Source organism: Zootoca vivipara, chromosome 1, assembly GCF_963506605.1.
Source record: "Zootoca vivipara chromosome 1, rZooViv1.1, whole genome shotgun sequence".
In the NCBI taxonomy this organism is placed as follows: domain Eukaryota; kingdom Metazoa; phylum Chordata; class Lepidosauria; order Squamata; family Lacertidae; genus Zootoca; species Zootoca vivipara.
This window is the reverse complement of record NC_083276.1, coordinates 114,894,098-114,919,455: the sequence shown is the minus strand read 5'-3', so window position 1 is coordinate 114,919,455 and position 25,358 is coordinate 114,894,098. Positions and strand designations below refer to the sequence as shown.

The following is a 25,358-nucleotide window of genomic DNA, read 5'->3' as shown; positions in this document are numbered from 1 at the left end:
CAGCTAAATTGAACAGTATCTTAATTGTTACTCATAGACAACGCATTTGAATGCGGATTAGTTCAGTGTGCAGTTTGGGCATTCAGGCCACCATGCCTTTTAACCACATACTGCAAAGTGTACGGTGGCTGGCAATGCTAGCATATCAGTACTGCTGATCAGTTGTTCAGTGATATGCATTTGTATGGTGCATGATGAATTGGTGAGATGCAAATTCTCAAGAGTAAAGAAAATTTATACTCCCTTGTTCCCCCTTTTAATATAGCATAGCGAAGAAATGTTGTCCGTAACTGCTTTTCACGGTGGGTTCTAAAAAGGCATCTTTCCCTGCTCCCACAGTTTTCATTGGTTAAGTCATTTCATCATCATTTTATCTGTAAGTCGCCTTTCTGCACACACACACACACACACACACACACACACACACACACACATGTGCTAAAAGTGGCTTACCAGAAAGAGAACAGCAACACATCTCAAAATCAACAATCGGAGGAGCAATTTCATCATAACAGGAAGAATGAGACAGCAGCTTAATAGCAACTATATCAATAGTATACACAGTACACATCCCGGCAACAGCAGAAATAACAAGGGAGCTTGACAGTCTTAGTTTGGTCCTGTAAACACACCTCCCATAATGTTCCTCCCACATATATTTAATGTGAATCTTATTTTTATGAATGGCTCCATATGTGTTTAGCTTTCCGGACAACTGTTTAAAAGTAAAGCTGGTTTAAAACCAAACCAAACCGACCCGACCCGACCCAACCCAAACCCCAAACCCCAAAAGTCAAACCCCAAACCCCCAAACCCCCAAAGCCAAAAGCCAAACGCCAAAAGCCAAAGCCAAAGCAAAGTGTTGTGCTTCACTTGAAAGGTTTTGGAGGGAGAGCCTGTTAAGAATATTTTAGCACTTTCTTCAGAAGGTGTACTCCCTTGCGCATGAATGCACCGTCCTTCAGCCTTTTCTTCAGTCTCTTTAACACTTGAGGGTATTTCATTCAAAAATTAAGTGTGTATTTTGATGCTTCCTTCCGCCCCTTCATCCTTTTCTCAACCATGTAAATATCAATTTGATTAACTCTTCTAAAGCATGTCATCTTCGGCAGTAACTTGTTTGCTATTTTATCTAGGCTTCATCTTTATATTATCTGGGCTTTAATTTTGCAGTGCTAGTTTGCCAGGCCTTTTCCACTTCATTGAGGTTGAAACTGAATTTGGCTTAAATGCACCTAACTTTTGCAGGGTTGTTGTTGTTGTTGTTGTTTTTAAATGCAAATGGCATCAGCTGGGTGGGGAACTGGTAACTGACAGGGTCAGAGAAGGGTGGAATCTTAACCGTTTTGTCCTGCTGGCATGTTAGACGTCATTCCCTCTTCTGAAGCTGTTTGCAGAAAGGAGAATAAATGGTTTAGGGCAATTGGATGTAGATGGGCTTACCTCTAGTAGTGGGAAGGTAGAGCAGCTCATGGCCACATGTTGTCGTGATTGGTAGGTATTTTGTGGGTTTGCTATTTTATATTGTTTTGATTTATTTATTGTGGTTAACATACTTGTAATAGTCAGTATCCAACTAAACAGATCCACTACTAGTGCAAGGATTTCTGCTTGCGAAATGCAGCTTTCCCTCTCCTCTTCCCTGCCCCACACCTTTCCAAATCTGCTCTGGATGATTGGGGGAATCCCCAAAAGAGGTTGAGGATAGGGAGGAGAAGTTCTGTGGTGCAACTGGAAACCCTTGTACTAACAGATCTATTTAGCTGGATACCACCACCCATTGTATCTTTCTTCCTCTGTTCACTGCTTTGGGGTCTTTGGGCCCCAAAGTGGTATATAAAATATATTATAACAGTAACATGCTCTAATGGTTTGGCAGATGTGCGATTTGATGTGTGTTGTTTACAGTAATAGACATGCTACGGTGGTTACGGTACATTGGAAAATGTTTGTTAAGATGTAGATCTTGACTTCTCATCCTGTCTAGGACAGGGTTTCCCAGACTTGGCTCTCCAGCTGTTTTTGGACTACAACTCCCATCATCCCTAGCTAGCAGGACCAGTGGTCAGGGATGATGGGAATTGCAGTCCAAAAACAGCTGGAGGCCCAAGTTTGGGAAACACTGGTCTAAGAGGCATTTGTGGTATGAGGTTGATTTGTGTAGCAATTTATAAAGTAAAGGGTGGCAGGGAACACTTTATAGATCTAAACCAAGCTTCCTCAACCTTGGCCCTCCAGATGTTTTTGGCCTACCACTCCCATGATCCCTAGCTACCAGGACCAGTGGTCAGGGATGATGGGAATTGTAGTCTCAAAACATCCCGAGGGCTGAGGTTGAGGAAGCCTGATCTAAACAGAGAGAGTTCTGGTGTTTTTTGTTTTTCTGTTTTTAATAATAATAAAACCCCTAATGACTAATGCTCATTTTGGCTTCTTTAAATTCTGAATGAATCCATTTGTTTTCTTTCTCCTTCTGCAGCTGCAGAACCTTGGCCTCAGAACGCAGCATTGTATCAGCCGCTGAAAGGTGAGTACTTTATTTTTTGCACTTAACGGGGGGCCTTCATTAAATATGCAGCGATGTAATTAACTGGAGCCTGGCGGGTGCGAAGGGCTGGGTGGGTAAGTGGGGGGGTGGGAGAACCTTGTTAAAATGAGCATCCTTTGTGGTGGTTGTCCGGCCATAGGTTTTGCTAAACTTGTATCTGCCAATATAAGCCGGCTTATTCATGGCCTTATAAGGTCCTTGGTTTATTATTGACTCATTATATTGGCTGCTGTAGGCAGTGTAAAATGATGTGGTTTGCAGGCCCAGTTGGCAGATTTACTGCGCCAATAGCTGAGGCAGCAGATTTTTGAAGTCTTGTGGTAAAGTGGGCTCCCGGTAAAAAGGAACTGTTAAAATGTATAGGCTAGGATGGTTCAGGCTCCCTTTAGCAGCTCTTCATATATCATCAGATCACATTATGGCCCCCATTTGGGGCTCAGCAGCCTGCTACAGTTGTCAGAAGACTGCAAAGTAATGAAGACTAATAGGTAGCAGCCCTAGTCTTCTAAGCATGGGATTTTTATTGCTGTGTACTTGTCATCTTTCTTTTGTGTGACAGACCTAGACACAGTGCGCAATATTAACTGCAAGCTGGGTTTTTTAATATATATATATATAGATTTCTGTATGCTTTTACTTTTTAGCAAGAGGAATTATGAAGTTGTTTGTTTTTATTTCTATTAGGAAATGAATAATTGCCATTTTATTTATTTTTTAAAAAAGAAAAAGCCCAAGGCATGCACATGCACGAGAACACACACACACACACACACACACACACACACACACACACACGCATATCGGTTAGGGATTTTAACTGTTGGGACCATACGATAAATTGCAGGGCAGAGCTAAAGGAAATATTTCTGAGACCACAGGCTTCCTAAAGCTACATTAATGTAATGGGGCATGTGATTCGTGTTAAATCAGTTTGTCTCCTTATGTTTGTACACCATTTATTTTTGCACCCCCAAATGAACTGCAATTATCCATTGGGGAAGGAGCCATTATTTCCAATAATTGTCCTGCACTTTATTTATTTATTTTACAGACGAACAAGTTTTGCTTTCTGATAATGCTGCCTGCCTTGCTGTTCAGGTAAAAGCATCGTTCTACTTTCCTACTTGGCAGATGTTAATGTATCCGAGAATAACTGGCCCCATCCACTGAACATTTCATTAATGCATGCCCTACTGAAATGAAAAAGACTTTTTGCACCGTTGTGTTGTATTGTGTTCCCGTTGGATGTACACTGGCAATGCCCTTTTCTCTCTGGAGGCATAGCAAAAATGCGAAGCAAAATATTTTATCACGCTTCAGCTGCGTCTAGACAACGTGGTAAGCCACAAACCATGGCTTACCGTGAAAGGGTAGTATGCCAATGTTTGCTTCCGAATTGTTCCCACCGTGCTTATTGTGTAGCATGAGTAGGAATAACAAACTACAAGCCTTGGCGTTCCGTGAGGTCCAAACCAGCCCTTGTGGCTTGTTTCTCTCCAAGCGTGCTATGACCCGGAAGCCAAGAACAAACCTTGGATTCAGATTGCGGTTTCTTTGAAAAGAAACGTCACAGTCGCTGTGCATCACATTAAGTCCTGGCTCATGGTTTGCTGCTTCCTCTTGCATTAGGGCAGCAACGCACTGATGGATGATTGGGTAGCATGAACTCAGATGCCATTCTGTCATGGCAAGCCATGGTTTATGGCTCGCCACGGCATCCAAACGGGACCGCTGTCCCCCCACCTTAGTTATTGTCAGTGACATTTGGGCCAGTCATCCACGACAAGACGTACTTTTTGAGAGAGGAGCAGCAGGACACAAGGTAGCAAGCGGCAATATTGTCCCTAACACAGGATGAGCTCATGTGTTTTATCCAGAACCCTACGAGCACAGCATTAGATGTCTTGCAATCTGCACTGGCTCAAAGCAGGGCCTTAAGTGTAGCTGCCCCTCATAGACTCGATAGAATTGTAGAGTTGGAAGGGACCCCAAGGATCATCTAGTCCAACCGCCTGCAATGCCGGAATCTTAGCTGGATGAACAGGTCTCTGCCTTGAGTGCCTGTTTAGTATTGGTGTTTTTTTTTATCTGCTGCTATTTTGTGTGTATTTTAAAACTATTTTTTAGCTGTTTTTATTGCCCTCTGTCCATTGCCTTGGGATGTGTGTGCAAGGAGATAAATAAACAGACAATAATATACCCATATACACACACAGGCTTCCATATCTGTAGGCTTCCCACTGGTGTCATTTGGATATTTATCCTCTGCTATATTTTATAGCTGGACCCCCCCCCCCCGGCAAGTTCATGCTTTTGCAGTCAGAGGAGTATTTGTATACAAAATTAAACCTTTATACTCTGTAAAAGTTTATATGCAAGAACTAGCAGTCTCTGGTGCCTTATTCACAATTAAAATTGGGTAGAATGCCCAGTTTTTCCATAAGCATTTGCTGAAGAAGTGGTTTGGATTACCATTACATGCAAACGGAGCCCAAGTCGAAGTGAAAAAGGATAATTTATGTACCATAGAGGGCAGATACAAACTTAATACTACCGGTACTTGGAATTGTACTACAGTCGTACCATGCTTGATGAACGCCTTGCGACTTGAACGTTTTGGCTCCCGAATGCCGCAAACGCGGAAGTGAGTGTTCTGGTTTGTGAACGTTCTTTGGAACCCGAACGTCCAATGCGGCTCTTGCGGCTTCCATGGCTTCCGATTGGCTGCAGGAGCTTCAATCAAATGGCTGCAGCCAATCGGAAGCTGCGCCTTGGTTTCCGAACATTTTGGAAGTTGAACGGACTTCCGAAACGGATTTCATTTGACTTCCGAGGTACCACTGTACTTGGAATTTGAAACAAACAGATGTGAACTACCCTGAGACCTCTTGTGTATAGGGTGGTATATAAATTCAATGAATAATAATAGTAATGTCTTCAGAGCTGAACAGCGCTGTTAAAAATGTGTTTTGTTTTCTCTTTTCTCATTTATAAATAGGAAGCGGGGAGGGAACAGCGATGTAACTGTTGGCAGTGTTGAAAAAACAAAGTTCATAATCGTTTTGAAATGTTTCCATGTTCTGTGTTAAAATGACACTCTAAAATGTAAGCAAACTATGTGAAATGTAAAAAAGACCAAAAACCGAGGGTGATAGCCAGCCTTAGTCATACAGTACTCAAGAGTAGACTTCATGAATTCAATGGACTTGAAAGTCTATTGATTTTAATAGGTCCACTCGTTGGACGTTGATCTAGGACAAGTAAATATATAAGAACTTAGTGAAATTTACTGCACAATCCTATACATGACTACTCAGAAGTAAGTCCCACAGAGGCAGGAATCCTACGCAGATGTATTTGGGAATAAGACCTACTGTGTCTAAAGGGGAGTTTCTTCTGAGTAAACATGTACAGGATTGTGCTTATCAGAAGGCATACAAAGATGTAAAGGTTTATTAAAAGTAAAACATAATAATAAAGCCCAAAATATAAAAAGTCGCATTCAGAGAAATGTTTGAAAAAAGCCAGAAATTTACATGGTAGTACAACTATGCTGCAATCTTTAAAAAAAGGGTTTTTCAACTTTTAATTCAAAAAGGGGTGTTAGATGGGGGAAGTGAATAAAGCACATATATAATACTAATTTTGATGGGTGACACTGATCACAAGCACCCACAATTATGGGGTGCAATTGTAGTTAATAATATTGATTTCCACTAGTGTGGAAAGCGCTGTTATTTTGATTAGCAAATATTAGTGTAATATATAATCATTTTAACTAATCCTTGGATAAAGAAGTAGATTACACCGTTAAAAGTTTTAAACCCTATATTATAGTTTTCGGAATACACATGTGTATATAGAGCAAGTGTTAATAATTACGTTCATCAGCATAATAATCTTTTTAAAACAAGGTCCCCCCCAAAGGAGTATATTGTTTGATTATTTCAATTCTGTTGTTCTACACATGTCACTTAGATGATAAATTAACCATAATATATCAAAAGAACTTCTTTATCTTCAATATTCTTTGGTCTGACAAGTGATAGTAGCCATGACTATAAATATGATTTCAACAGATATCTGATTTTAAACTTTATGGAACAATTTTCTTTGATGTAAGGGGATGGTATCTGTTTTAAGAATCTTTATTAAGAATACACTACTGATTCCTTTTAAAAAAAACATACTTATTTTTCTGAATAATAATATTGCCCCAATCTGTTAAGGTTAGTTTACTAGCTATTTTTAAGCAATGACTAATGAAAATATCAGTCTGGTTATCTCTTTCTGATGTTCAGACTTGCATGTTGTGGTGGAGACAATGGTAATTATTATTTACTGAATTTATATACCACCCTATACCCGGAGGTCTCAGGGCAGGTTCACAGAACAAAACAATCCATTCTCTGCTTACATCTTGGTTAGATTGATGTGAAGCTTAGTTGCATACCACCCATAATGTGGAATGTGTTTCTTGTGGAGCTGCTTGATATATGGCCAGGCCATACAAAATTTGCCAGGTGCCAGGTGCATTTTGCACCTGGCTATCAGCCACTTGTGACCAAGTTAAGATGCTTGGGCACCAGAATGGCTCCTGATGTCTCCAGGGTATCCTTGGATCCCCAGCTAGGAGGGTCAGCTGTCAGGGATTCTGGGAGCTGCAGTCCAATAACATCTGGAGGCAGGTGGTTGGGAAGGTCATAATTTACAACAAGAGCCCCTTTCAGACATTTGGAAGGAGGGAGTTTCTGAAAGTATTTAAGAAGAGAGTGGCAAGCTTTGTCTCCCCACCCCTGGACACGTTCTGTCATACACCTGCAAGGCACTCCTGAGCATCTGAAAGGGACTCGGGACGTTGATTAATCTGTGGTGTTTCAACCCTTCTCTCTTTCTCTCAGTGTGTGTGTCTCTTGTTAATTTGTGAGTTTCACTATGAAGGTAAATAAGTTCTGCCACATGACCCGGAAAGCTGTCTGTGGACAAACACCAGCTTCCTTGGCCTGAAAGCAAGATGAGCACCATAACTCCATAGTCACCTTTGACTGGACTTAACCATCCAGGGGTCCTTTGCCTTACATCCAAATACTGGAGTTTAAATGATCCAGGATTGCAAAAGCTTATACTCTACCCGTAACTCCATTGCAGGCATATTAGTCCTTGTGGTACAAACTTTGAGGTAGCTCAATAGCAAAAGCCACAGCCATTTCATACTGAGTCCAGAGTTACCCAAATTTAACCATTCCGTTCTGTTTTTTTATTCCTACCCCCAGAAGATTTAAGTTGAAAGCTAGCTTCATTAGAATTCACAATAGTGGTTTGATATAGGCCCCAGATTGTTGTTTAGTTGTTTAGTCGTGTCCGACTCTTCGTGACCCCATGGATCAGAGCATGGCAGGCACTCCTGTCTTCCACTGCCTCCCACAGTTTGGTCAGACTCATGTTGGTAGCTTCGAGAACACTGTCCAACCATCTCGTCCTCTGTCAACCCCTTCTCCTAGTGCCCTCCATCTTTCCCAACATCAGGGTCTTCTCCAGGGAGTCTTCTCTTCTCATGAGGTGGCCAAAGTATTGGAGCCTCAGCTTCACGATCTGTCCCAGATACCATTCATTTACTAGCGAAGTTCAGTTTTATCACTATTGAATATGAGAAATTGAAAAAAGGGGGAGGTACACCAATTAAATGGGTTGAATTTTGAATAGCTTCCATTTAGAAGCTATTTCTTTGCATGTGAGGGCAAATATATTTAGTACCAGTTCAATATGATCCACTTCTACCTTACTGTGCGAATAGCTAACAGTTAAGGAAGGCTGCATGAGTCTACTTAGGTGTTTTTTTTCTCAGTCTGATTTCTTGCTGTTTAAAAAATGGGATATGCTTGATAGTGTGAAAGATTTAGGCTGCAATCCTAATCAGTGGGGCTGGCTTCTGAGTAGACATTGCACTATTAGTATTGTTTCAGCTGTTCTTTTTCCATATGTTCTTCCTGCTTGAAATCAAGGGTACCAGAGCATCTTGAAAAATAATTCCCAGCCTCTCTTTTTCTTGCCAAAGTGCAGGGGTTTTTAAACACTGGAGAAGTCAGGCTCTTGTCACTTAGCTTTCTGAGGGTTGTAGCCAGTGTTAGTCTTACTCAGAGTAGAAGCACTGAAATTAATGGACATGACTAATTTTACACAATTAAAATTATTGGACCTCTTTCTGAGTAGAATTTAATTGGATACAACCTTTTGTCTTTTTTTGCACCATGAACCAGGAACACTCTGTAATAACATTGTTGGCATCTATCTGACTTGAGGGACAATGGAGTGTGCCTCTGGGGGTGAAGTCAAACTGATGTGTTAGCAGCACTGAAGTGACTTCCCTGGGGTGCAAGTGTGTATGGATTTGAAGGGAGCCATCTTTTGTAAGGGGCTTCCTTATAGTGAGTCTCGCATAGCACAGAGAGTCACATCCCACAGGCCTGGACAGAAGTCCCTTGTAGCCCTTTCTACCTGAAATAATTTGCAACTGGCAGTGCAGCAAATTGAGATGTTTCAGAGTACAGTGGTACCTCCGGTTACGAACTTAATTCGTTCAGGAGGTCTGTTCTTAAGCTGAAACCGCTTGTAACATGAGGTGCGCTTTTGCTAATGGCGCCTCCCGCTGCTGCTGTGCTGCCGGCACGCGACTTCCGCTCGCATCCCCGGACAAAGTTCGCAACAAGGGCTATCTACTTCCAGGTTAGCGGAGCTCATAACCCACAGCGTTTGCAAGGAGGACGGTACATAACATGAGGTTCCACTGTATGTCACCCTGCCACTAGCGAGCTGAGAGGCCCTTCTAACCAGCTGTATATGTCGCCTGCCAACCCAGTCCTCTCAAATGCGGGCCATAACATTACTTAGTCATTGCAACAGGATGGCATGGGCACTAGCCAATTGGAGACCATGATGTTAGCACAACCGTATTCCACGCAGTGCTCCAAACTGCATTATTTCCCAGAGTTGAGGCAGTAGGAATGGATCTCTCTGTTCCCCTGAAACAGAAACACGATGGAGGAAAATGTTGCTGTGTAAGAGGAACTCTCAGGACGCATTTGAAGGTCAGCAGCTTGCTTTTTTGTTAAGAATGAAAAAGAAGACTGTTTTGTGTATTGCTATGTAGGAAAAAAAAGACAACTCTGCAGGCAACCTGGTCTTAATTTTACTGATTTGTGACTTGTAATGTGAATTTATAAATTCAACTTTGTGACCTAAAACTGTGCTTGTTGCTCTTCACGAGAGAGAGAGGAGAGAGAGAGAGAGGAAGAGAGAGAGAGAGAGAGAGAGAGAGTCTGAACAGTATAATGAAAGCCTGACAATCTATTCTTTAACCAGAATAATAGCTGGAATTCTTCATGATTAGAAATACAGTATCAACATAATCGATTTAACAACATTACATTGTAGCTGAAAATAGACTGAAATCCCTAGCCAGGCATCCACTGTGTCTGAGCGAAACATCTTTCATATGGTTCTAAGATGAAATTACCCCTGAATGAATAGCATCTTCATTTATCTTCAAAACCTCCTCTGTGTTACCAGTGAGTCTACCCTTCTCACATTCTGCAGCAGGAATTACATTATACCATTATAGCAGCATTCCAGTGCAGTGTAAAATAGATTGTTTTGGAAAATGAACCTGGCTTTGCAATAAATTACATTTACAGGTACAAAGGAATTTGTTACTTTGTTTAAAGTAGTCACAAATACAATTAAACTCTTAATTTATGTTAAACTACAAATGTGGCTATTACCATAACTGGATTAGGAATATAATCTGTCACTCCAAGTACGATACTGAACAGTTTTCATTTATAATTGCAGACAGACTTTTCACTTTACAGGGTCTGCTACTGCTTGATAGGAAAGCTGGAATATTTCGTACATTTGTCCAGGGTTTGTTTTTTTTTAAAAAAAAAAATTCAGACACGCTTTTCCACCCCAGATAAATGGGAGAATAATCCCTCAAGTGTCATTACCCAGCTTCCCCTTTGTTGTGCTTTTCATGGAGGAGAACAAGAGGAAAAAGCAAACGCCCCCTTTTTTCTCCCCTGTCACGCTGGCATTTTCTGGAGCTGCGTTTAAAATATTACTCATTGTGATTTAACTTGAATCTGTTTCAATATATTTGTAAGATCAATAGTGTGCAGCTTAAAAAAACAAAAAGCAGCTTGGTACATGGGCGTCCCATGTACTCTTGTTCCTTTAGGGCAGTGATGTCCAAACTCGGCCCTCCAGCTGTTTTGGGACTACAATTCCCATCATCCCTGACCACTGGTCCTGTTAGCTAGGGATGATGGGAGTTGTAGTCCCAAAACAGCTGGAGGGCCAAGTTTGGCCATCACTGCTGTAGGGGCACATTCTCTCCTATCTCCGATTGCCGAACCCATGTCTGAATGTTTGTGAGATCCTTATGCTTTGCTACTGTGCATGAATTTGTGGACCAGGGCACAAAGGGTGTGTTGGCCAAAGTGCTTCACTGTCACCTTTCTCTTCATTCGTGTCTCCCTAATTTTCTATTGTGGCAAAAGAGCCCTCTCTGGGATTTGATCCACACGGTGCAACCTAGACAGGACTTTGCTTCAGATGTGGAGCTTCTGTCCAGGGGCTTCAGGAGAGACAAAGAACACCTTTCTGGTTGGCTAGAAGAGGCCAAATAGATGTCTCACAGTCCAGGGTCCTCCAATCCACAGTTTCAGATCTTAATGATTCTAATCCAGGCATCCCCAAACTGCGGCCCTCCAGATGTTTTGGCCTACAACTCCCATGATCCCTAGCTAACAGGACCAGTGGTTGGGGAAGATGGGAATTGTAGTCCAAAACATCTGGAGGGCCAAAGTTTGGGGATGCCCGTTCTAATCCATTTGTGGAGCCAGGATTTAGCCTTTAGGCAGCTCAGCTGACTAATGTTAGGGGACACAGGTGCATGTCACCTTCCTGTTCTATAGGCTGAGCACTCTTCATGCTTGACAACTGGTGTTGGGGAAAGAGCACATTTCTCTGTGCTTCATAAGTTTAAATGCAAAGTGGGCTGTCATTTAGTTTGTGGGTAGAGTTGGATGAAAAAAACACACACACCATTGTTTGCAAATAGATTTAAGCCTGGAAGGATAGCTAAAAGCAGCAATGTTTGCACTGGTTGTGTTCTCATTCATTCATTTTAAAGTTGCAGGAATCATTACTTCCAAACCAGGAAATATAACAAACAAAGTATGAAACAATAAGTGAAAGAAAGTAAGCAAAAACACACTTCATGTAAAATGTTTCTCATTTTCAGTATGGTATAGAGAAAGGGAATATAATTGTCGCCAACAATTTATTTGCATGCTGCTTCTCTAGGTTATGCTCAAAGCAGATGACCAAAACAGTATATACAAATGTTAAAAACAATCTTAAGTGTGTGAAATATATTTCATTATATCGAAATCCTGACTTGCGAGCTAGCAGAAGCGTAATAATTACAAAATTTCCTAAACATATGAAAAGTACTCGTGTCGAAAATGAGAACAGTCGCCGATATCTGCATTTAGCTAACAAATTTATTCACAAATTAATCCAAATCACTAAGATATCGGCAATAAAAAATGCATTAATGTTGAAGCGTTACAATTTAAACCAGTTAAACTTACTCAAAGGCCATTAAAACAGCAGGCTGTCTTGGTTATGCAAAAATAATTGAATAAAGAATACAGACCATCTTTGGTACTAATGTATTTGCTGTAACAGCAACTAGAGTAGTAAAAATGGGAATTTTGGTGTGCAAAATGTTGGAACCTTATACTGACAAGTCCGATATTTACCTGCTTTGGCAACCAGCTTTTCGAAAAACCTATATTGTAGGTTGAAACTCCTGACAATTTTAATTTTTAAAAATTTTGCCTTCAGATAACCAGTGCAATCTTTTCATTTGCTCTGCTTTATTTTCAGGCCTTTTTGCAAATGTGCAACCTGCCAGTCCAGGTGGTTTGTAGGGCAAATGCTGAATATATGTCCCCATCTGGTAAGTGCAACACTCATTTACATTACACCTGTGGTTGGAAACTATGGCAACAGTATCTCATCATGCAGACCATGAATGCATGTGAGCTTGCATCTTGTTTTGCTAGAAAGGAATGAAAATAATGTGTTTCTACCTTTTTATTTGCTTGCATTATTGTTGTTGTTTAGTCGTTTAGTCGTGTCCGACTCTTCGTGACCCCGAAGAGCTTCCATTATAACAGTAGGCTTAGAGCCAGGGCAGACAGTTCCGTGTGTTTAAGTACTGAATGATTCAAATCATAGTGAATGGGGTTGCGAGAGTCTGATTTTTAACTTCAAAAGGAGCCCATGGAGAGCTAGATATTGGAAAAACTTAGAAGGGGCCTCTCTAACAAAAAGGGACAATAAGTTATGGCAGCTAGAATTTGATGAAAAACAGGCCAGCCTCTGAGGCTGGCTTGAGAATTGATGTGCATGGACCCTTTTTTGTGGTGGTTTGGTGCAGTTTTATTACATTCACAGCTCCAAATTACCGCAAAGGACTTCACTCTTCCTACCAGCTTTTCTGACTTTTCTGAATATCGTTTGCTTCATCCTCCATAGACAACTGGGGCTTTGACGACTGATTGGAAATTGACCCTGTTTCCTGATGCAGACTTAATCTTTTGTAGAGGACGATATAATGATAAAAATTAATTTATAGAGGGAGGACCCATGAGTGATATTGTTTATTATCAGTGAGGAGTTTCCCATATTGCTGGAGTTTTATTACAGTGTGAAACAGATGAAACAGTGTGCCCAGTCCCTTAAATTTATCTCCTGGGTGTTTCTTTTCCTTAGGACGTGAAACCAAGAGGGGAGTCTCTGTTGCTTAACAGAGTTAACTCAGTAATGTTCATTCATTTCCGTGGGTCTGCACTGAGTAAAAATTACTTGAATTATCACCTTTTGGCTGTGAAAGCCCCTTCCCTTTTATGGGATTCTGTTGCTGAGGGTTTCATGCTTGGCTCTGCTTTCATTCTGTCCATCTGTTAAGAGCCTTCTGAGAGCACTGAAATGCTGACTCCTGCCGCAGAAACACCAAAAGATCATTCTTTATATAGTAGCTTTGTGGAAGTAAAGTCTGGATCGATAAAACCATTGAGAGGTCTGTAAGCTCAAAAAGACCCTGCATTCTTTTTGCAATGCATGCCATAGTGCAGATGCATCGATTCTTGTGACTGCTACTTTGAACCTGAGTAAAGCTCTATAGACAGCTAGACAGCATTAACTATTCAGGGGCTGTGTTTGCATGTCATGCAAAGCCATATTTTCAAGTTGGTTTGTTTCAAACAAGCCATAGTTTAATGTTAGCCACAGTGTTTCTGCTGGGACTGAAAGACAAACTGTGGTTAAGCAAAACCAGAAACCAAAAGCTTACTAACTCCTCTGCCTGGGAGAAGCAGGGGGAGCAGACAAGTCCAAGAGTTGCCTAGGTTCATTCATGTTGCACCAAACGAGGAGTGGGGAACATGAATAGCACTGGACTCCAATTCCCATGAGCCCCAGCCAGCAAGGCTAATGGTTAGGGATGATGGGAGTTGTGGTCTAGCATTGTTTGCAGTGCACCACATTGACTACCCTTGGTTTAGTATGATGTGCAAATGTGACAATTGTGCCTTTAAAACATTATAGTGGTACCTCTGGTTAAGAACTTGATTCGTTCCGGAGGTCCATTCTTAACCTGAAACTGTTCTTAACCTGAAGCACCACTTTAGCTAATGGGGCCTCCTGCTGCCGCCGGGCCGCTGGAGCACAATTTATGTTCTCATCCTGAAGCAAAGTTCTTAACCTGAGATACTATGTTTGGTTTAGCGGAGTTTGTAACCTGAAGCGTTTGTAACCTGAGGTACCACTGTAAATCTTCTTTCTTGGCAGCAATAAAAAACTAGAACAAGGAACGAAGTCCTTCACCAAATAGACTGATTACTCAAGGAGGGTCAGGATTACATACTATCTCAACCTCAGATATCTATGAAGTTCCTTTCTGTGCTCAGTTTTCTCCAGCTGAGCAGCACCAAAGGTTGTACATGAAACTAAAACCAAGCCCTTGGAGGGCCATTTCTGTTTTACAGCTCTCACGGTCAGACCAGGGTTTGAATCTTCCCTCAGCCATGAAGCTCAGTGGGTGACCTTGGGCCAGTCACCATCTCTTTGCCAGCCTAACTCTCAGGGTTGTTGTGAGGCTGAAATGTGGAGGAGGAGAACCATGTACACCACCTTGAGGTCCTTGGAAGATAAAGGTGGCCTAAAAATGCAATAAATAAAATTAAAAAGTATATAATACACACACCTAATGGGTGTAGTTTGCCTGATTTAAGTGGTGATACCCCCACAAAACTGACACACAACAATATTCAAGGCTACAATATTCAGTTAACCTGCAAGTAGGAGTTAACATATGAGCAGCAGATAATATTATAAAGAAAGAAAGATTAGAGACAAAAATGTGTGGAATATCAGGATATGCAGCAGATCAAGGTTGGCATTGAATGCCATGGAGAGATGGATTTGGACGTCTTAAGGACAGAGTAAAGTGATGGACAATGTATGAAGTATGTATAAAAGTGGACGTTTCACTTCCACGCTTGCAGCAGATATCACGTAGGTGTCCTAGCAGTCTTTGATCAATTGTTACGCTACTGAGTCTAATTGGATTATTTAATGCCTAGAAGAATACACCAGGCATCCCCAAACTGCGGCCCTCCAGATGTTTTGGCCTACAACTCCCATGATCCCCAGCTAACAGGACCAGTGGTCAGGGATGATGGGAATTGTAGTCCAAAACATCTGGAGGGCCGAAGTTTGGGGATGCCTGGAATACACTGACAACTAGTTGACGTAGTCGAAGGGTGGCAGTCAGTTGTCACTGCAGGCTTACAGCACAAAAAGGAGGCAGATGTATTGGAAGATGGGCAGCTCTCGGGTTCAGTGGTGTGCTATATCTGAAGACTCTTTTAAGGTGCACTGTAGCAAACCCCCCCCCCAATTTCTCTGCTGTGATTTTGGGACTTTTGGTAAACATGGGATTTTGGTAAGCATGGGAAGCTTTTGCAGGGAGATGCCCATCTACTTCTTGTGTATGTGGCTGAGGGTGTTCAGTCCAGAGTTCCCTGAGTCTGCTTGTCGGGTATGCAGAGGGTCAGGGTGGGCTGTGCAGATCACAGAATGAGTGCGATGGAGAGCATCTCGTTGCAAAAGGACACAAAGGAATTCAGGTATCCAACACTGATCCACATGTTTTAATTGCTTCCAAGCGTTTGCGTTTCACGGGGCTTTATATTTAGGATGGGATATACCATCAGTGCCTGGAACAAAAGCCAAAAGTATATTTTTCATACTAGCTATAAAGGCAGAAGCTTTGGCACATCCCCCCTCCCCTAACATGGCATTTGTTGAACTCTTGCTGATTTCATCTAGCAACCTCTCAAATTAATTAGATCAATGAGTTTAAAGTGTGCTGTTTTTCCTTCTTTCACTCGCAGGGAAAGTGCCCTTTATTCACGTAGGAAATCAAGTTGTTTCTGAACTTGGCCCCATTGTCCAGTTTGTAAAAGCCAAGGTAAGGTGCATATACAAAACCTATTTTTCCTCAGCAAATTCTTGTTTTAGCAGTTGTGCTAATTAAGTTTGTGTTGATAAAATTATTCTGGTGACTTAATAAAGTAGAACCAGAGCTCTGGAAGACAAGATAGCATCATTTATTTTGCATAGTAAGGCTTCTTCTAATGGCTCAGAACGAAAATAATTTATTAATAAGCTTTAGGAAAGGTTCCAGTTTAGCGGGGGGGGGGGGGGGAGAGCTTTCCAGGCTCACATCTGCAGAAGGATATTTTTGCAGCTGTTCATTTAAACTTTTTAACTCTTGAGGGAAAGGTTTTACTACCCTGTCATGTCCCTTATTCCTTTCTCGTCAGATGAGTAAATCTGGTGCCCTTAAAAATCCAGGGCAGAATCTTTTCTTGGTGTGAAATATTGCCTGTGCGAGAGAGACAGAGACAGGGAGAGATTGTATGTGTGTGTGAATGAATGCAGAATAGGTAACATGAAATGCTTTTGTTTTTGTCCTTTTTATGGACCAGAGGGGCATGGATATATCATTCGCTTGTGCACCTGTATTTTTCTGAGGGCTTCCTTCTCAGAAAGAGGCGCCCACAGGTAGTACAGCTTCAGGCAATCTTAGAGGAAGTTGATCACTTGGATTCATCCCAGTCTTTCTCCAGACCTGGTCATGGCATTGAAACCCTGGTTAATAACATTAGTTAGGACAGGTATGCAGGGAGTGTCACCCTGTTCGTTCTCCTTGAGCTCTTGGAGCCTGTCGGTACTGTAGAGAGAGGGAGAAGGGGTTGGGGGTACTGTGTTTCAGTGACTCTTCTTCTACTTCCATTTCCGGAAAGTAATTAGGGGGGTGGGGCTCCTGTTCGGCACCACGGGAGTTGTCCTGTGGTGTCCTACAGAGTTCCACCTTGTCCCGAATGCTATTTAACATCTGTATCCTGGTTTCTTACCTATGGTCCATTGATCCCTAGATCGTCCATGGATGGGCATCAGGGGTCTGTGAGCCAGATGCAAGAAACAATAAAATAAAACAAATGGTTTCATTTCCTTCCTGTTACTTTGAAGTGCTCCAAGGTGTGCTTTTATTTCAACTAATCACACAGTCATTTAAGCATCTAGTAGACGAGCATATGTCTTCGATTTCTCCTGTCCTTTTTCTAATTCTGTCCCTGTGGCCAAATTTCATCATGGTTTATTCCAGTCAGTTATTCTGGTCAGTCTTTTTAGTTGAGATACTATAGGTTGACAATTCTATATATATATATAAACTTGAACGCTGCTGCTTTTATCAAAGGAATGTGTTAGAATGTTGTCTGAATGGGAAAAGTTATTTGAAGACAGTAGCCCTTCTGATCCTGCACTCTCTAGAAGATTGCTGCATGTTGGTTCCTGCCATTTTGGCAGGCCTGGAAGTTGCACTTACTCCTTGGCTTCCACACACTAGTTGTTACGGAACAGAGATTCACTTTGTTTGAATTTTAAAATTCCACATAATCAATGTTCACGTTCCTGCTTTCTTTAGCCCTGTGGATCAATGCCGGTGCATTTTTATAAGGCATCTGCATCATCATAATTTACTTAGGTTTATTTACAAGGAGGCTGTGGTATTTAGAAAGGCTACTTGGCTTTAAAGCAGAAGCAAAACAGGCGGATAGTTGGGAATCCTGCATACTGGTGTACCTTGCACTTTTCAGCTTTACAGTCATACCTCGGTTTACGGCCGCAATTTGTTCCGGGGAGCCGGTCGCTCCCCGAGTACGTCGTAAATGGAGCGGCGCTTCTGCGCATGCATGCGCTGCGCAGATCGCTTCTGCGCATTCGCGCACTGCGGAACCCGGATGTAAACACTTCCGGGTCTGCAGCGGTCGCAAACCGATTGGTCGCAAACCGTGGTGGTCGTAAACCGAGGTATGACTGTAAAATATTGCATTTCAAACTACTGTATAGGATCCAACATTGCACTAGCAGATGTGACAGGATTTCATTTCGCTTCCCTCTTGTCTTCAACCTCCACACTTGTTCTGGAGGGTTCCCCAACTCCCTGGACGAGATTTTTGGGGTGCATGGGTTGAGAGAGGTGGGTGGAGAGAGGTGGGAAGTCCCCTTTAAGCAAGCAGAAGTCAATTGTGCAAGCAGGACACAATAATTGGGTATTGCCCAGTACTTTTTGTAAATATATAAGATTTATTATAGAGCTATATATACATAGTCGTACCTTGGATCCCGAACGCCTTGCAAGTCTAACGTTTTGGCTCCCGAATGCCACAAACCCGGAAGTGAGTGTTCCGGTTTGCAAACGTTCTTTGGAACCTGAACGTGCGATGCAGCTTCTGATTGGCTGCAGGAGCTTCCTGCAGCCAATCAGAAGCTGCGCCTTTGTTTCTGAACGTTTTGGAAGCCGAACGGACTTCCGGGACGGATTCCGTTCCACTTCCGGGGTACCACTGTAATAGGAACATTGCAGTATTTGTTTCATTTTTCTCTGTGAAACTTCAGTTGCCTTTATAAAGCATCTACAGCATTTTAACGTGTAATGTTGCAATGTGGGGAGCTTTTGGAGTGAGCCAGAGCCCTGGACTTGAGTGGGCTTTGGAAAGGACCCAAACGGATCGTTTTCCCTGCCCTTCCTTTTCTCACCCCCCCCTTTCTCTCTCTCTCCTTGCCTAAGGGCCATTCACTTAGTGATGGGTTGGATGAAGTCCAAAAAGCTGAGATGAAAGCCTACATGGAATTAGTCAATAATATGCTTTTGACAGCAGAGGTATGGCAAAACACTAGTAATTTGTCAGTCTTGTGAAATGAATGATATTGGGGAGTGGAGGGTGGGGTGGGGGGAAACAGAATGCTGTTTTCTTTGTGATGCTGCAATCGAGTTCCTAACTACTTTATTTTTTAATAAAACACAAGGGTGGGCTTACGGTTCCAGCTAGGTTCAAAAAGCAGCACGCCGCTAATTTACATATTGCAATCTCAATTCCGTTTTCTCTGTCAAATGGGATTTTGTGGCTGCTCCATGACAGAACTGGCAACCACCTTTCTGTGTTCTAAATATGATTATTAATGGCTTGCTTGGTAGGGAGGGAAGACAAAGCTGCGAGGAATAAGCTGTCTGTGTAACCTCACATGTTATGAAATTTTAGTATTCCTTGGTTTCCTAGCTGTATCTTCAGTGGTGTGATGATGCTACAGTCCAGGAGGTGAGTGATTCTGCAACATTTATCTTAATTAAATTTTAATGAGAAAACACTTTTGCTCACAATTGCAAGTCCCTACTCATAAATGAAACATAGAGATTTATACCACTAATGATACCATATTTTTTTCACTTTAATTTTGCTTGCACACACATTTTGGGGGAGCTCTATGCCATTACTGGATACCATGGTTTCAAAGTGAAAAAGGTTTTTAATATGATTTTAAAAGCTTTTTTTTTAGCTGCAAGTTATAAATAATTGCATAAAATGGTTTACGAAAACAGTGCCTTGGCAATAAAAGCCACAGCATCTTTTGTTGTTGTTGTTGTTGTTGTTGTTGTTGTTGTTGTAAAAGTGACATTTTTTCCCACTTTAAAGATTACCCATCCAAGATACGGATCTCCTTATCCTTGGCCCCTGAATCGTATTCTGGCCTATCAGAAACAATGGGAGGTCCGACGTAAAATGAAAGCTATTGGCTGGGGCAGCAAGTCGTTTGATCAGGTCAGTCGGTCATGCGCCAAACCTGAATGGTTCATATAGTAATGAAATATCAAAAAAACAAGGCCACAAGGATGTGTTGGTTTCTTAGTGCATGTGCACACATGTGCACACATACACATAATCTTAGAGCAGTTGCCACGTGATTAAAGAAATTTTGTCAATAAATCGTATGAGTTTCAGGCTGCAACCCTAAACAGAACTCTTGCGAAATAAGGCTAATTTGAGCACAGTGGGTCTTAACCTCTGAGAGACCTGCATTGGCTCCCAGTACGTTTCCGAGCACAATTCAAAGTGTTGGTGCTGACCTTTAAAGCCCTCAACGGCCTTGGCCCAGTATACCCGAAGGAGCGTCTCCACCCCCATTGTTCTGCTGAGGTCCAGCTCCAAGGGCCTTCTGGCGGTTCACTCACTGCGAGAAGTGAGGTTGCAGGGAACCAGGCACAGGGCCTTCTTGGTAGTGGTGCCTGCCCTGTGGAACGCCCTCCCACCAGATGCCAAGGAAATAAACAACTATCTGACTTTTAGAAGACATCTGAAGGCAGCCCTGTTTAGGGAAGTTTTTAATGACTGGTGCTTTTTCGTGTTTTTAATATTCTGTTGGAAGCTGCCCAGAGTGGCTGCGGAAACCCAGCCAGATGGGTGGGGTATAAATAAATAAAGAAATAAATAATAATAATAATTGCCAATTCTTAGGGAATGAGGGGTCTTTGACCCAACCCATAAAATATTTGAGCCCCCCCCCAAAAGTTGATAGGCATTGCCATTCAAATGGTGTGTGTGTACTGTGTCATATGATAGATTATGCAGGCTTATCTGCACCCCAAATATTTATTCGTTGACACCCCTGTTTGTAAGTGAAACCCATCACATTTATTTCTCTGCAAGAAATGGCTGCGGAAACCCAGCCAGATAGACGGAGTATAAATAAATAAATAAATAATAAATAAAATTTATTAAGCATGTGTAGGATTGTGCTGCTTAGTCAGCTGATTTAAATCTGCATGTAAATGAAATGGTTGGGTTGAATCCAGAGGAGCTTCCTCTTCCAGATCCGTCCTCATTATTCTCAAGAAGGAAGCTTCTTCTGTGCTAGCAAAAAGAAAAAAGAAAAGAAAGGCCCCTCACTGGAAATAGAGGTCCCATCCACACCGTATGTTGAAAGCACATTGGAAGCGCATGGCTTCTCCCAAAGAATCCTGCAAAGGAAATGGCATTGTCCATGGGGATTCCCATGGTGATGTCCTCAGTATGCTCCTCATGGCATGTTTCAGCTGAATTAGGAATTTTACCCGTTTCCCCTATTTTAATAATTAAAAGCTGCCTAAAGAGCTAGTATTAAAAATGTGGTTGGAGAGAGAGACCTGCTCGTGAAGTTCTTTAGTGTGTGCAACTGGGATCTTTTCTTTCTGGTGCCAGAAGTTGATCAACTGCTTCTCCGGAGGGTCTTCTCCCCTTTGGACTGAAGAGGTTTGCATAGAGAATAGCATATGTGACTCTACGTATCTTGGCTAAAGACTAGCTACAGCTATAGAAACGTGCCAATTGTATTGGTCGTTCCTGTATGCTGAGAAATCCCCAAGAGCTGCTTCATGTTGCACACACAGTGTTTGTACCAGAATAAAGAGCAATCCCCCTCCCCGAACCACATTGGGCACAAAAATGAATCTCTGCATACCTGAAGCTGTTTTGCGTCTCACTTCAGCTTCCACCTGCAAGGCTTTTCTATTTGAAGTGCAAATTACTCTGGTATCTACATTCTGTTCTAAAGACGCAGCTAGTTTTTTGTGGTCCAACCTGGCCAAAAAATAAATAAAATTGCATTCTGCTTTCTGTTTGCCTTTTTTAGGTGCTAGAAGACGTAGATCAGTGTTGCCAAGCCCTTTCTCAAAGGCTTGGAACACAGCAGTATTTCTTCAATAAGAAGTAAGTTGCTTTCATGTTTATATTAAGGAGTTTTTAGCCATTGGTGGTTGTGGGGTGCTTATTGAGCCTAGGAAGGCAATACCTCTCCCCACCAAAAAACTGCACCTCCTTCACTGCCCTTTGCATTTTTGTTATGTTTTATGATCTGTGATATTGTGCGTGTTGATGCTGGTCTGTGACCGTACTAATAAATTCATTCATTCATTCATTCACTGCACCTCCTTTCCCAAATGAATGGGTGTGGGGAGTCTGTTCTGCCACGTCCTTCCCATCTTTCCCCCCACCTCACCCTCTTTTATCTGAGCCATATCCAAGGGCAAGCCAGGCGTTGTTTGCACTGCTGGAACTAGGACTGGGCCTAGGCTGGGGAAAAGACTTTCTCACCCTATAGCTCGGGGGCAGCCAATGTGGTGACCCTTCAGGTGTACAGCTCTCATCATCTCTGTTTGCTCTTCTGACTGGGACTGAGGGGAGCTGGTAGTCCAGCAACATCTAAAGCAGGCTTCCTCAAACTCGGCCCTCCAGATGTTTTGAGACTACAGTTCCCATCATCCCTGACCACTGGTCCCGCTCGCTAGGGATCATGGGAGTTGTAGGCCAAAAACATCTGGAGGGCTGAGGTCGAGGAAGCCTGATCTAAAGGGTGCCATAGTTTATCAACCAAACACTGGCAGTGTTTACTGCAGATAGCCCCTGGGAGCCACAAAAGGAAGCTCTGCGGTATAGCCCTGCGGTATGTACGGATAGTTTAATTTGAGCTCTGCTACTCCCTGGCTGGGTTTAGGATTGCTCTGACTATACATTGGTAGGTTCGAAGTTCAAATACTGCTTTCGAGAATGGCACAACCGCATATGAATACCGGTATGCAAAAATGATTCCAGTACTAGGAAGCCCAAGATACATTGATGATAAAATGTGACGTGTGTAGAGTATTCCTGGAGTGGAAGTGCTATCGCCACTGCTTCCATTATTCCCTATGCTGCGGAATTGCCTTGACAACCAAATCCGAAGCAAAGAGTAGAAATGGGTTCATGTTTTTATTTTGTGGATGCCTTTACTCTTTTGAGCTCCAAACACTAATTCTCCTCCAGTTCATTTAGCCCCTAAATGTCATTCTTATAGTGCAAAACAACAACAACAGAGAATCCCCTTTAATGTAAGCCAGCTCTCTTCCTTTTCAATGTTTCCCAAACTTGGGCCTCCAGCTGCTTTTGGACTACAACTCCCATCATCCTTAGCTAACAGGACCAGTGGTCAGGGATGATGGGAGTTGTAGTCTGAAACATCTAGATACCCACATTTGGGAAACACTGCTCTAGAGTATAGGGGTGGGATGCAGAAAGCAAAAAGGTGCAATTTTTTAAAACTGGCAGTGACTGCCTAATAACCAGCCACCCAGTGTGCCAGCCTCGTCTAGTCTGCCTCTAATCTACTACCTCTCCAACCCTTACAAAGGAGCACAAAACGGCCATGCAAGTCTTGTTCCCTGCCTGCCCCAGTGGCAGAGGAACAGGATAGTAGTAGACAACATCGGAAGATGTCTTCTACCAAGTCAGATCACTGGTCCATAGAGCTCAGGACTGATGGCACTGATTGCTAGCGGTTCTCCAGGATTTGGGGAAATTCCCACCCTTACTTTGAGACACCAAGAGCTGAAATGGGGATCTTTGAAAGCAAAGTATATACACTGAACAATGATCCTTCCCTGAGGGTTATTGCTGTTCTTATGGATCCCCTCCCCAGTGGTGTCTGGTAGAATTTTGTCCTTTAAAATGACAGTTCAGCACACTCTGTGGTCTATATGTGGAGCTTCTACTGATGCTTAGTATGAAATGCAATGGTTTATTTGTCTCTTTTCAGAATATTGTTTCCCCTTTACTCCTAGGCCAACTGAATTAGATGCTTTGGTGTTTGGGCACCTGTTTACAATCCTTACTACCCAGCTGATCAGTGACGAACTATCGGAGAAAGTGAAAGGCTACAGCAACCTCATTGCATTTTGCAGAAGAATAGAGCAGCACTACTTTGAGGGGCACAACAAAGACAGCTTGGCAACTGTTCCATCTCCGACGTTGAGGCGGTCATTGATGACCTGAATGATTTTTGGTGGCAAAAATTTGGCAAATGGATCTTTGGTTTTTGCATTGTTTAAGAGAGACTAGTAACGACTTTGGAAAATTGGATGAACTGCACACTTTCTGTTTGAAAACTGCCAAAACTGTTGTAGCCCAAGAGAATGTCCTTGTGACTAATTCTACAAACACATATTATGATGAAATGATTAGAGAGGGCTTTGTTGTAATATTAGCCTGCATGCTGTTTTAACGTAACTCTAAAGTGTCCTTGAAAAACAACATTGTACCAGAATTCAACAACAATAAAATTTATGACAACTCTGCAAAAACCTTTCTGCAATCTTTCCTTTTGCATTCTCTTGGGGTCTCCAGATTCTTACAGCAATTTTCATTTTATTCTGTAGAGTTAAAAGTTGAATACATGATTCAAACTCACCCAGAATAAAATATATCTAACAAGTCATCATTAAGAAGGATTAAGAAGAAATTCCTTACAGGCCAGATTTAATAAACACCCTAGCCCAGGCATTCCAAACTTTGGCCGTCCAGATGTTTTGGGCTACAATTCCCTTCTTCCGCAACCACTGGTCCTGTTAGCTAGGGATCATGGCAGTTGTAGGCAAAAACATATGGAGGGCCGCAGTTTGGGGATGCCTTGACCTAGCCTCATCTCCTCTCCTCCATGGCTTGAAGTGCCATGAAAGTTTCTTCTCTGCCTTAAATTTTGTATATGTCTGTAAATAAGCACAGTTTGCAAATAAGAGTTTTCTAACCTTTCCTCTAAATCTTGTTTATTACATGCGGGGTTTAGCTGATCATTTAGGATTTGCCTTGCTTCAGGATTATTAGATCAAAAACAAACTCTCAAAAACTTAGTCAAAATAGAATAATCAAATCCCATTCAGAGCAATCCCTTTTGCCCTTCTCAGATTGATAAACCCAGCTAGCTCAGCTTTGGTGTCACTCAAAATCAAAGGGGTTTTCAGTGTTTTGGGTTTTTTTTTTTAACTGCTCAGATTTGAATTCTTCATAGAAAAATAATTATTCAAATATGGAACAACCACCATAGGTTCTTGCCTATGCTTCCCTTGCCCAGTTTATTTTATTCTTTGTGTAACGTGGTGGCTCTCTTTGTTGTTATTTTTCTTGTGTTGGTGTTGTTCGGATATGTTTCTTGTTTGAATCGCCAGTAATCTCTTGGATGCCAATTTGCAGCAGAAAATGACTGTATGTTCTTGTTCAGCAGCATCCCATCAACCTTTTAACTTCTTCTTAAAGTCTGACACTATGCATTAACTCAGTTTGGAAGTGTCTTTCAGATTAGAAACCCCAGCTATCTAGAAACGATTTAGCAAGAGAATACTGATCTATTATAAGCAAATAAAGCATGCACAAATCTATTTGAGCCACTCAGGCTGCACTTAAGGATATGGAGATGAGTGAATTATGTTGCAAATTCAATAACTAAAGGAAGATGAGCTGCAGGGGTGTAAGACTATTGCGAATAAATA

At 42.0% G+C, this 25,358-nt stretch overlaps 1 protein-coding gene across 1 annotated transcript in view; it reads left to right on the top strand.

Annotated features, from left to right (window-relative positions):
* MTX2 (metaxin 2) overlaps positions 1 to 24,826 on the top strand; it is a 38,455-nt gene extending 13,629 nt beyond the window's left edge. Inside the window, exons 2-10 of the mRNA XM_035134711.2 lie at positions 2,480 to 2,527; positions 3,600 to 3,646; positions 12,500 to 12,572; positions 16,075 to 16,151; positions 18,819 to 18,911; positions 19,309 to 19,347; positions 19,723 to 19,848; positions 21,695 to 21,771; positions 23,658 to 24,826. Coding sequence (XP_034990602.2) covers positions 2,480 to 2,527; positions 3,600 to 3,646; positions 12,500 to 12,572; positions 16,075 to 16,151; positions 18,819 to 18,911; positions 19,309 to 19,347; positions 19,723 to 19,848; positions 21,695 to 21,771; positions 23,658 to 23,868 — 791 coding nt within the window. The 3' untranslated portion in view covers positions 23,869 to 24,826. The remainder of the gene's footprint in view (positions 1 to 2,479; positions 2,528 to 3,599; positions 3,647 to 12,499; positions 12,573 to 16,074; positions 16,152 to 18,818; positions 18,912 to 19,308; positions 19,348 to 19,722; positions 19,849 to 21,694; positions 21,772 to 23,657) is intronic.
* The last annotated feature ends 532 nt before the right edge of the window (positions 24,827 to 25,358 follow it).